This window comes from Plectrocnemia conspersa, unplaced genomic scaffold (genome assembly GCF_051122295.1).
Source record: "Plectrocnemia conspersa isolate PC_06_02 unplaced genomic scaffold, ASM5112229v1 ptg000008l, whole genome shotgun sequence".
Taxonomy (NCBI): Eukaryota; Metazoa; Arthropoda; class Insecta; order Trichoptera; family Polycentropodidae; genus Plectrocnemia; species Plectrocnemia conspersa.
The window spans coordinates 23,699,680-23,712,270 of record NW_028277172.1 but is presented as its reverse complement, the minus strand read 5'-3'; the positions used below and the strand labels follow the sequence as shown (position 1 = coordinate 23,712,270).

Here is a 12,591-nt window from a genome sequence, read left to right as displayed (position 1 = left end):
TGAAAAAATAGCTTTCATTTAAAAGTTCAGTTCATGATCTTGAAGCCACTTTCGAGCAATACGTTTATTATCTCAATTTTAACCTGAATATCAGTAACCCTGACCTAACAGTGGTTCTGCATTTTTTTATAATTGAAGTAGTTAAATGATGAAAGTTAATACAAGTTTTTTGAAATAATTTAATAGTTGAATTCTATAGAATTTATTGAATGCGAAATGTGAAACTTTCATTCGTCCTATGGTCGGTCGACAATGGCGGAAATCTCTATTACATGCCTCATAAAATTTCCTATTATACGTCCACCGTCATTTTCAAGGCATTTATTAACATTTAAATGCAACAAAAGATTTCAACGAGTTAAACTTTGATGGCATTGTAGAATGCAAATCGTTCGAATTTCGCGATAAAATTAACTCGAAGAAAATTAAAATAAATAAACCATCAGAAAAGTGCTGTGCTTAATTTTAATAAATCGGTTTATTGTATTGATATTAAATGCATTAAAAAATTTACATAACGTTAAGCCCTAAGAAGCATTCAAGTTGTTAACCTTTAACTTTTATTATGGCAGCGCACTAAACGCGAATGTAAACGTTAAATCAACAATAGAAACTATAACCTTTCGTTTATGATACAATCGCTTTTATTATGTTAAATATTTTCAATGCTATATAATAAAGGTTACGTTAGCTCACTATTACCTATATAATAGTAATAAAAAACTTGTGTGATGTAATAAAAAAATCGCGGAACTACATAAACTAGTTTTTTATATATATAATAACACTTTACTTATCAATGTAGATATTAAAATATATCATTTCCTTTCTCAATGATATTTTTAGCTCATTAAGCTTTGCTATATTTACTATAGAATCGAAAGATATGCAGCCAGATAATCTATAGATGAGATTAGATCGAGTTAAAGTTGGTCCTTCAGCTTTTTTACGTCCATACTATATGTATAGCCACATATTTTTATAATAACTTTGGCAAGTTCCCAGCTGACTACAATATGATAGACGTTTCACTAACGTTTGATTTATCGCACAATCGAGGGGATTTATTTTCAGCCGCTTTTATAAATAAACGTTTCAGCTGTATCGGCGAAATTGAAGTGAACCTCTGGTTTTTGTATGGTAATGTTCTATGGAAAGAGTAACGTAGACGGAAAAGACTCGTGGAGTTTATGTCATCGCCTATTGTTCGCATAATGTGTCTGGCTTTCCACTCCAGGACATCGATAAATAGTGTGTTCTAGACACGATAAATCTGGCTAAGCTTTACTTTTGAGTTTTGACTACAAAAACATTTTTGTTGGAATCTCTACTGCGATTTTCACTTTACTCAAAAAATAATTCTTATTTTATCAAGTATGAGTTTATAATTAAACAACGTATAAATAAATTTCTAATCAAGGAATCGATTGAAGTTGCTTGTTCTTTCTAGCGATATTTTGTTTAGATGGACATCAATGTTGCTGCAAAATCGAAGAGATCGCTAAAGTAAGATTGACGGTCAATACGCTTTCAGTTGTCCAACGTTCAATTATTTTTTATTTGCTATGTATCAGATGTTGCTGGTGAGATCAGATATCAGCTGATTCAAAAGGTCGGTCGACGAAGGATTTAATCACTCTGGTCGATTAACTTTAAGTCTTTGTAAATAAATTTACCTTGCAGCTTGTGTGTCGAAAATATAATAATGAGTGCTTTAGAAGTGATATATAAATGAAATTTCTCCTTCATAGTTGTAAGTAAAAAAAGTGTTCCAAATACTTTTATTTATCAAATTAGGAAGGACAATCGATGGTCACATCTCTTAGTGTTCCTTGTTGACATACTTTACTCCATCCTGGCCATGAGTTAAAACCACTATCTTGGTGAACCTGTTTCGCACACGTTGCAGCGTTAGTTATATCATCTTGAGCCAGACCTAAAATAATTTTAAATACATTTATATGTTTCGACTTAAGTGCAGTGGCCATTTAGCACTTACTTTCACAATCAGTATTGCAATCGTTTGAGCCTGTTTTACCACACCAAAATGCGTCATCAATTTGAAATAATCCCCATCTGTAAAGTCCTCCATTTAGTTGTGGTGTTTTTTTTTCAGTGTCACTACCACTTTCCTGCTCTATCATACATACCCCTGAAATTATTTAATATGTTTTAATATGGTCCGGATATGAATTTCTATATAAAATTTATGCTTTGGCGCTTTTATTATATGTACAATTATAATTATATCATTATCTGAAAAATATCGTTAAAAAAAATTTAAGGATCATTGGTTGTAGAACCAATTCAGTGAATAAATAAAAATAAAGTAGTGATATGGACCATGTCCAAAATAATAAGAGTGCAAAAAAAACTTACAATTAGACAGTTGGTCACGTGGAAAATCTTGTTTTATTAACTCTCTGACTAATTCGCATCTTCCAAATATTTTTCCATCAACTAAGGAACACAAATAATAACAAATTATTAAAATCACAAACTTTTTATTCAAAAACATTTTAGATTATTGTGATTATATATAAGTCACAAATCTTGACAATATGGATAATTAATGGTAATAATCTTAGGTATACAATAGTATTTATTATATGGATCTTGAATAATTAAGATTTTCCATTTACTTATCTTCAGTAAATGCTATTGATAGGTCGTAAATATTTATATTATTAAAATTAGCTATAGAACGGTAACGATACATTTATATAACATAAATATAATACATAAGATTAAGCAAAATTAATATTTAAAGAAACTTTAGGGAAGCAATTGTATCAAATTGAACGTTGTTGGGTATAAAATTGGGTTGTATTAGGTGTTAGAAATTAATAAATGATAATTTAGCTCATTGAGAATAAAGTATATATATTAAACATAACTAAATTAATATTGCTAATAAATCATTAATTTCGGTGAAAAAGCTAGTTGGAATGTAAAATACAAAAATAAACATCAAAGAGAAAAAAGGGGCTAATGTGCTAAAATAGAGCACCACCATGAGAAAAACTTTTTGTATAATAGTTCAAAGTACTTACCATGATTAAAATAAATATAAAGTATCTAACGGCCGTTTTTTATCAGCTCTAGTATTCAAGGAAAATCTTCATTAAGAAAAACTAAATAACGGCCATCTTTTTGGTAATGGTCGTGCCAGCAAAAGAGCCAAAAAACAAAATTTCTTATAGAAAGAGCCATAGGTATAACTACGGAAACGCCGAAACCAGCGAACAATTTTTTCATACGCTGAAAAAGAAACGACGAAAATTCAAGGCATCATAACGACAATAATTCTTCAAGCGAAACACACTATGCTTGTATAAACTTTAGACGAATTGAAAATTGCAGTAGCCGCCGCTTCTCTCTTCGTATTCTTTGCTTCAGTTTGATGTCCGGAATCCAGAGTTTAACCCACTTTGGAGACGACTAGAGCTTACAGACGTACCCACGAAAAACTTCATGTGTAAATAGCATATACAAACTGTAAGTAAAAATCTCAATTGTTGCATAAAAAAATTCGCCTTAAAAAACAAAAATATTTTTTTTATAATAGGAAAATTATCAAAAATTAACATTAGCTTAAAAAAACTTTATTTGAAACATATTATTATAAACATTGACTAATATTCGGCAGTGAGTCTTGACAAAAATTTTTCCAACCAACCCACGCGGAAAATCCGTGAATTCTATAAATCTTTTTAGCACATCTTGATGCTATTGTTATGTCATCAGTAATAAGGCCTAAAAATACATATAAATATTGTATTCAGTAAATAAAAAGGACTTCTTGGCATACAATAATGTAGTGTATGTCAAGAAACCCTTTTGATTGCTTAAGTATAAAATTTTAAAGATTAAATCAAATATAATAATACTTACTATCACAGTTAATGTTGCAGGCTCCTCCTGTAAATCCGGATCCACACCAGTATCTATCATTAATTTGAAATAGACCCCAATCGTGAGAACCATCAGTATTTGGACCACCTTTTATGTCAGTAAGTCCACTACTTTCAGAGTCAACGATACACACCCCTATAAATATATATAAAACTATATTTTTAAATGAATGAACAACGAAGCTAGGCAGTAATTATTAAGTGTGTTTATGTCTTACAATCAGCTAGTTTTTCTTGAGAAAAGTTTTGTTTTTTCAACTCTTGCACTAATTCACATTTCGAAAAAAGTTTTCCTTCTACAGTAATAATGAAAACATAGCAAACTATCGACAAAACTATAAAATTGTTTGAGCGCATGTTTAAATGTTAATACATTAATTTAAAATCAATTTTCATATTTATATGTTGGAAATTTTAGATAAAAATGTAATTAGACAATCTTATCTAAATTGCTCTATAATTATATTATCATATTTATATATACTGTGTAATAATATATTGCCTATTGAATTTTCTGTGTATGTGTCGACCAGATTTTCCGGTATGAAAACTAAATTTTCCGGATGATTGGCCGTGTCGGGTATACCCATTTTCCGTGTCCGGCGAACAATGACCGCCACTTTCACGGACGCCTATGACCGACTACAAAAGGAACAGTCCAATTTTATATTTATGGAAAATTTCTATGCGTCCGGGAGAGAAAAAAATCTCATCTGCCATATCTTATCTAGTATTATAGAACGACGGCTATTCGGACGTTTTACGACATAGCGTTCGAGTTATTAATAACGTTTGTCGTTATTAGTCGTTACTTTGAGACAAACGACGCTAGCGCCGATTGTATATTGTGATTTTCTTAATAATTAATTTGGTTTAAGACTTCACTAAATTTAAAAATATTATTAAATATAAAATTAATTTTAAATAATAATAGTAAAATAGTTTATTAGCGATCATTTAAATGAACAATTTGTACAAATCAATATTTTAATATTTAATTTATTACCTAATTTTTAAGTTTTGTCAATTGAACTACTGAAATAATAACAATAAAAGAGATTAATTCAATAATATTTTATTAAAAATTCTTGAGATTAGCTAATATTAAACATTAAAAGATCAGTTGGACTTGTGCTAAAGCGTTTATTTTGTTAAAATGCAATACAACCATATTCAGGGAGTAGATGACAATAGCGGTTTTTACTTAGAATAGACGCATTGTATATGGCGCATCCTTTCGCACAAAAGTGTAGTTTTTATGGATGCTTAAAGTGGTAAAATATACAAATATTTCAAAAAGTATGAGTATTTTTTATCACACCTTGTATAGCCCAAATTAAATACATTAATTATGATCTGGGTGATAAGATTTTCGATAAGCATTTATTTTTCAGAAAAAGTTATGACATGCTTTGTCAAAAGCCTTAAATTATATTACTTCATAATTCAACTTAACATTTCTTACGACTTCTCGTTTATATACTACTCGTTATATGACAAAAAAAAAACATTTGATTTCATGGCCCATGGCGTTTATAATCAAAATTTTGAGATAACGTTATTATTCACAACCACGATGCTTCCATCAGCCAAACCATAAGTATATTTCATTCTATATTGCGGTATAACATTCTTACAAAAAGCTTATTTCACAGTCAGAATGCAGCACAGTGTATGTCGTATTAAAATTTCACGGAGACTCCGCAGTTGATTTGTACTTAAAAGCAATCAAAATTTCAATTAGCACTAGCTCAAACGGACCGGCAGATGGCCGGCGAACGATTAGACCACTACTGTATAATACATACACCAAGTACAGACACCGGAATAGGTCGGGTAGCGAATAAGGGATGGTCAGTTGGGAATATTGATAAAAAACACTAATTAACTACTACGAATAATAATAACTTAAAAATATTCCCAAATAAAAATTTGCTTTTACGTTGATGTATTATCAACTATTTTAATAAAAAATACGAAATATATGATATTATTAATAGCAAGGAGAAAGCAAATATAATATGGGATCATTAGTAGAAACAATTTTTAAGCTACGTATGTACAATGTACCATTTGCAGAATTAAAAAATAATATTAAATAGGCATAACTTCTGATTTTCCTTCATCAACTTTTAGATATATTTGTTTTTTCCTCATACAGACACTACATGTTTCTATTATATTATTAATAATAATAGCAAAATTTCGCCCGTTTTAATTCCTATCGTAGACTCGAGAGTTTAGTCGTTGTCTGAGTTTTGTATATGTGCTTTGAACTGTCATTAAATTAATAAGACAATGCTCGAATAAAACTTTGACAACACAGAGCGGTCTGCCTGTGTTGTTTATTTAAGCTGCGAGTGTCAAAGTTTGCCGCAATATTTTACCTGAATAACAAGTTTTTGTTTCCATCTCCATTACGAGGTTAATTGGGGATGTTAAAGTGCTCAATTTAAACAAATACCCTCAGGGAACGCGAATGCGAATTTATGTAAATGTATTTTTGAATATATTATAATAATACTATTTTTTTAATATATAACGTATTGGCGATATTATGGTTGCAATTATTAAGATCTTTCCTAGCTATGGTCTCAAAAAATAAAAAAAAACTATGAAAATAAAAACTGATGACACTTTTTTAAGGCATTAAATCAGAAATATTTTAGGCTCAGCGCCAGTAATTTAATTTTCTCTAAACCTTACAATTTTAGCAGCTTATCGAATATATTATGAATTTTTGCATTCATAACAATTTTCTCGAAAATATTGTAGTTGATTTTTTTTAAATAACATTTCACTAAACTCGGGTTCGAAGATCGTCTTTTCCTATTGTCAAAATATATCTGAAATTATGATTTTATGAACTTCATCTTTAATAATGTATTTTAATATAGCTGCTGCTAAATAAAAATATAAATATCTAAGCATATTTATTATCTAAAAATATTTTGGGAATTATATTTTCACTTTGCAGATTATTTACTTACAATTAAAGGTAAAGTAATAGTTTATTAATGTAGTCAGATATTTTTTTTAAATTGAAATTGATTCTGTACTGAATCAAGATTTTTTTGTGGTAATAGAGATTCAATTTATATTTAAATTTTAAAGATCATGGATTGACATATATAGTGACTCAATCAATACCAGTTGTCGTCGAAATGATTTTACTGCAGTGTAAGTTTCATATATGAGCATAAATTTTCATTGTAGTTTTAAGTCCCATAATAATTAATACTATTTTAATCACTCATATGAGTTAGAAAATCTTTATAAAACCATGACTAAGCTATAAAATGCTGTATGGTAAAGTAGGTCAGGATATTTGGCTTATATTTCTGATACATAAATGTCATTGAGTTAAGTTCACCGCTGACATATGATAGATTGAAAGAATTCCATGCAGACTATTTTTAGACCATTGAGTGCAACCAAATAAAATGTTTCGAAATAAATTGACTATTGATGTTACTCACAATGTGCTTAAAACAGATTAAAATAAGACTGCAACAATCATAAACGACTATTAATTCACTGTGGGTGAATAGTTTATTTATTAGTAAATAAATAAGCCACTTTTAAACTGATTTTAATTACAGCTTCATTTTCCATATTTTATTTTTGCGAAAAAATAAAAAGCTTCACAATCTTTTTCATCGTTGTTTTCCAACAATTAGTAATTATCATGTCGAATGCTTAATCAATAAAATAATGTCATCGCATATTAAAAATAATGCTATGGCATCAAATTGAATAACAAAATAATTAACACTACTCTGATTTAAGAGCACGACATTCGAAGGATTTGACAGTAAGATGATGAATATCTTAGGTAACAAGATGAGAACAACATATTGTAAAAAGCTTAACACGGAGCAATGTCGAATTAAAACTAGAGATTAAAATAATACCGGTATTATAAAAAGAGAAAATGTAATGTCAATACCGGTATTGATATTGTTATTATTTAAATTAATTGGTAATTAAAAAAAGATCGAAAAAATAATGTTCATTCATTCAAAGTCGAACTAAAAGCATTATTGCTTTTATGCTGTAATATATTATTGAATGTTAAAACATATTGCAAATTTTGCGAAAAAATGTAAAAATTAGAGTCGAAATATTATTTTAAATATATTAAAGTTTTTTTTTAAATAATGAACAAGTAAGTTAAATTTCAATTCAAGTTACTAACATTTATGATAAATTATCTGTCTGTGTGCTTATACATATGTTGTGTTTCAAACAATAAGAAGCTTTTGAATAATCTTCCTGACTTTCAGGTACTTCTAAAAATATTTTATACGCTGATCCTTTATTGTGTTGTCTACGATTTTTATCTTTTATTTATTTACTATATTGTTGGGAAAAAATATATAAAAAATACGAGCGTCAAATCTTATTTCTTTTGAAACAACATGTCTAGAAAATCATATTCCTATGTTACATACAATTTTCCGAGCAAAGAGTAGGTAGAAAAGTGTAAATATGTTTGTTTAAAATGCAACATATACTTTTGAAATACACATTATTAAGTATTAAGACTAAATATTTGTTGCTAATGAACGAAAAAGTATTGACAGTAAGAGAAAATATAAACATGTTGAATAAATACAAATAGTTGTTAAGCTAGCGACTACAATAAGTCAATAGATACATTTCTACATTTCAAATATTTGAGAATACAGAATTCTCAAAGAATAATTAAGACTAACCATAAATGTTTCAGGATATTTTTTTTCACCATCTATAACAAAATTAGGTATGAAATAATAGATTAGAATTTACTTAATATATATCTATAAATATAGTTGGAAACAATACACACAACAACGTTGCGGTCCAATTATAAAATATATATTTAAAGTAATCTTTAATGCAATATATTCTAAATATTAAGTAAATAAATAAACACAAGGAAGCACTCTTTAGTACTGAAGCAGCATTTTACCGTTGATTTTTCCTCTTTAAAATGAAAATGAGGTTTAATATACGACTATATGAAGCTTGCAGTAGACGATAGCGAAAATTGTTATCTCGCACAACAACCAGCTTCCTCAGTGTGCCGTTTACACGTGAGCTTTTGCCATTCGTCGGCTAAATTCATTTAGCGAGTCTAGATGCGGTTAACGCCTCGGATGCAGCAGCAAAGTTTTACCTTAATCTTTGAAAACATTACAGGTATAAAAGAAAATCTTAATATGGACGTTGCAGATTTGAACTATTTAAAGAACGAGGCACGATTTATATTTTATTAATATATATATATATAAAATCAAAAAAATCTAATAAAAAACTTATGATTTGATTTGAAAAGGTTAGTTCATCTTAAAATAAAAATATCAATGAAATAGTCTGCTTATATCCTCCATTTTTTTTATTTACAATTTTGATTTATATTTAGAAAAAAATTGTAGTCGAAACTATTTTTTATTGACTTAAGCCAATTTGACTTAAATCTTGCCAATGTTTAAATACATATTTCGACTTTCCTTATATATTAATAAACCAAGATACTGCATAAGGTCAAATATTTACAACTCTCAGACAACCCTTGCCTTCGCCTCTTAAAAGTTAACAAGGAAATTGCATTAAATAAAGAGCGAGTGCCATATACTTCAAGCTTTAATTTAATAAATATTTTATAAAACATTATGTTTTGGTAATAGTAAAATGGTAATATTAAAATATTGTGCAAAAATATGAGACGACGATCTTTGCATTTAATATATATTTAACTAACACATACATATAAACAATACTAAAAAAATTGTACGTTAGACTTAATAAAGTGTTAAAAAACTTTCTAATCGTATGTTATTGTAACTTTATAAAATATTTACTAAAACAGATAAAAAAAGTTTATTTATTCGAGAAAACATTTAAGTATATTCCTAACACCCCATCATCTAATATAATTACCACACGAAACATTAATCAAAGATCTACAATGTACGTTTATTTATATACTCTATATTTACGTCCGTATGAATAAAATATGAGTCTTCAAGTGGAAGTTGTATTAAAAACGCATTAAGACCTAGGATACGTGTGCACCACTTTGCGATACTTACAGACGATTAGGTTTCGTGCTTTTGCTAAACTAGCATCACATAAAAGATTCACACTCTCGGGTAGTGAAAATAAAATTATTGTTAAACAATATATCTCGAGTCGGCGGCGAGTGATTTCGGATAAGTCATTGTGTATTTATGCCGCCGGAGAAGGTTCCCAAGTCAATCCACCAACTTGCCCGAATCCTAAGGGAGATGCGTGTGTGGGTAGAAGAGAAGGGTGGTTTGTGGAACTTGTGGGAAAAGTGTGGGTGGGATTACCACACGCGAGGGTAGAAAAGGAACTGTGGAGGCACCTCACGGCTGGATTAACCTGGACTACTCGACTAACCAAAGTTACACACCGAGAGATATCGTTCACGAGCTACTGCTTGAAAAACCGTTGACAAGATTCGTGGGGAAAAACAATGTCGATCTTAACAAACATTTTAGGATATATTTATTTTAATTGACCTTTGCATATTTTATTCGATTATTTTTAATTTGCAAGCATATTTTAACTAACATTGAGTACTACGAGATATTGGGATAGTTCTAGATTAATATTTATTTTTATTTGAGACAAAAACATTAGTAAATTCTAATACTAAAACTATTTTTCTTGATATGTTAAAAAAACATTTTTTAAAACAATAGCTTTCGATTTTTTATAAAGCGCATATATGACATAACTTATAATATTCTTTATTTAAGACAAAATTTAATGTGTATTTATTATTTTTATATACACGAATTCCCATTGTCTTGCTAAAGTTACTTCAAAAGAAAGACATTCAAACATTCAGATCTCATTCATGGTATTAGCAAGTTAACACATTCTTACGGTTAAAGAGAATTTTATTTTTATAGAACAGTGCAAAAAATATGTTATTTACTTAGTGTTTTTATGTGCTTACGAAATTTAACACAGTGTTTAGTATAATATAATCAGATTTTTTTATCCACTAGGTAAGTAAAAAAAACCCTAGATTTAAATAATATTCTCAGGATATTAGTAATTAAATATTAAATAGACAGAAATAGATTTAGATTTAATAAATATTAAATACTTTTAGTTATGTATTGATTTATTTATACATATTTTAAGACTAAAGTTAAGACTTTTAAAAAGCCATGTACATTTTATAAATTAAAAGTAAAAATATGAACCATTTTTTACCAATATTTTTATATTTCTATCGTATCTGGGAGATCGGAATTAGTGAGTATTATATATTTATAATTTTGATCGATCATCACAAATTAGGTTGACATAGATTTTCCTAATCTCACGGATGAATATTGTGATGATTAATTAAAATCGAGACAGGTCGTACATATATGGTATTGAAAATTCTCTATGAGCTATTTTCAGCTTATAGAGAATATATCATGTATATTTAAATATAAAAATAAAAAAATTTAAATTGAAAAAAATATTTAATATAAACAATGTTTTTTATTTATTATTTCTTTAGTTATAAATGTAAATATATAACTAAAATCGACCACTGTACGTCTACCGCGATACCACTCAAAAGGTTAATATAAAGTTTTGTGGTTCAGCGTCATAAAATCTTCAAATGCAATCTAACTCTGACGACTTTAAGGTGACAAAAGGACTGAACTAAATATGACGAATGAAGCGGAAAATCTTTTTATTCACATTTTAAATAACCTTTAAATATTTTATTAAAATATATAATAAACATTGTGCAACGTTTTAGTAAAAAAAATTGTATATTAATAATTTAGAAAATTCAAATTTAACCCTTTGCACTCGAGAGACATTACAAAAAATTATTAACTTTTGTTACCTTTCCAAAAAAATTTAACTCGAAATTTTTTTGACTGTTTATGGTAAAAAATTCAAGCTTTTACAATTATTTTTAGAATGTTTTTAATTTATGGAAATTCCAATTCAATTTTTATAATTTTAAACTGCAAAATAATTTCACTTTTTATTTAAAAAATTAAAAGTGAAATATTTTACTGATTGAAATTAAAACTTCAAAATTTTGCTAAACTTTTTTTGTTATATTTGTCTACAATTTTCTTATATTAGTTTTTATTTCTATATATATTTTTTTCAAAACATTACGAATATATATTATTTTATTGTTTACTATTTAAAGTAATAATAAAATCAATTTGGATTTTATATATATATATATATATATATATATATATATATATATATATATATATATATATATATATATATATATATATATATATATATATATATATATATATATATATATATATATATATATATATATATATATATATATATATATATATATATATATATATATATATATATATATATATATATATATATATATATATATATATATATATATATATATATATATATATATATATATATATATATATATATATATATATATATATATATATATATATTTATAGATATATATATATATAAAGTTTAAGACATTTAAAGCTAGAACATATAAAAAAATAATTCAAGTATTATTGTTATTTTTAGTTAAGTAAGATAAATGTATAAATCTGCTTTACATATTCATTAATCAAATTGTATTTTTTATATTTTACGAATATTTTATATTAAAATAGTTCAAAATGTTGCTATT

At 27.2% G+C, this 12,591-nt stretch overlaps 3 protein-coding genes across 3 annotated transcripts in view; 1 reads left to right on the top strand and 2 right to left on the bottom strand.

Annotated features, from left to right (window-relative positions):
* Positions 1 to 1,533: 1,533 nt before the first annotated feature.
* On the bottom strand, positions 1,534 to 3,476 carry LOC148233503 (lysozyme-like). The gene is made up of 4 exons (XM_088190723.1): positions 3,461 to 3,476; positions 2,380 to 2,460; positions 2,000 to 2,152; positions 1,534 to 1,936 (listed from the first exon to the last, which is right to left on the bottom strand). Exons 1-4 carry the CDS (start codon positions 3,474 to 3,476, stop codon positions 1,794 to 1,796), a joined length of 393 nt encoding a protein of 130 aa, XP_088046849.1. The 3' UTR covers positions 1,534 to 1,793.
* On the bottom strand, positions 2,491 to 4,542 carry LOC148233502 (lysozyme-like). The gene is made up of 3 exons (XM_088190867.1): positions 4,133 to 4,542; positions 3,895 to 4,050; positions 2,491 to 3,756 (listed from the first exon to the last, which is right to left on the bottom strand). Exons 1-3 carry the CDS (start codon positions 4,269 to 4,271, stop codon positions 3,623 to 3,625), a joined length of 429 nt encoding a protein of 142 aa, XP_088046993.1. The 5' UTR covers positions 4,272 to 4,542; the 3' UTR covers positions 2,491 to 3,622.
* Positions 4,543 to 10,186: 5,644 nt separating this feature from the next.
* LOC148233501 (lysozyme-like) overlaps positions 10,187 to 12,591 on the top strand; it is a 34,244-nt gene continuing 31,839 nt past the window's right edge. Inside the window, exon 1 of the mRNA XM_088190722.1 lies at positions 10,187 to 10,236. Within this exon, the coding sequence (XP_088046848.1) occupies positions 10,187 to 10,236 (50 nt within the window). The remainder of the gene's footprint in view (positions 10,237 to 12,591) is intronic.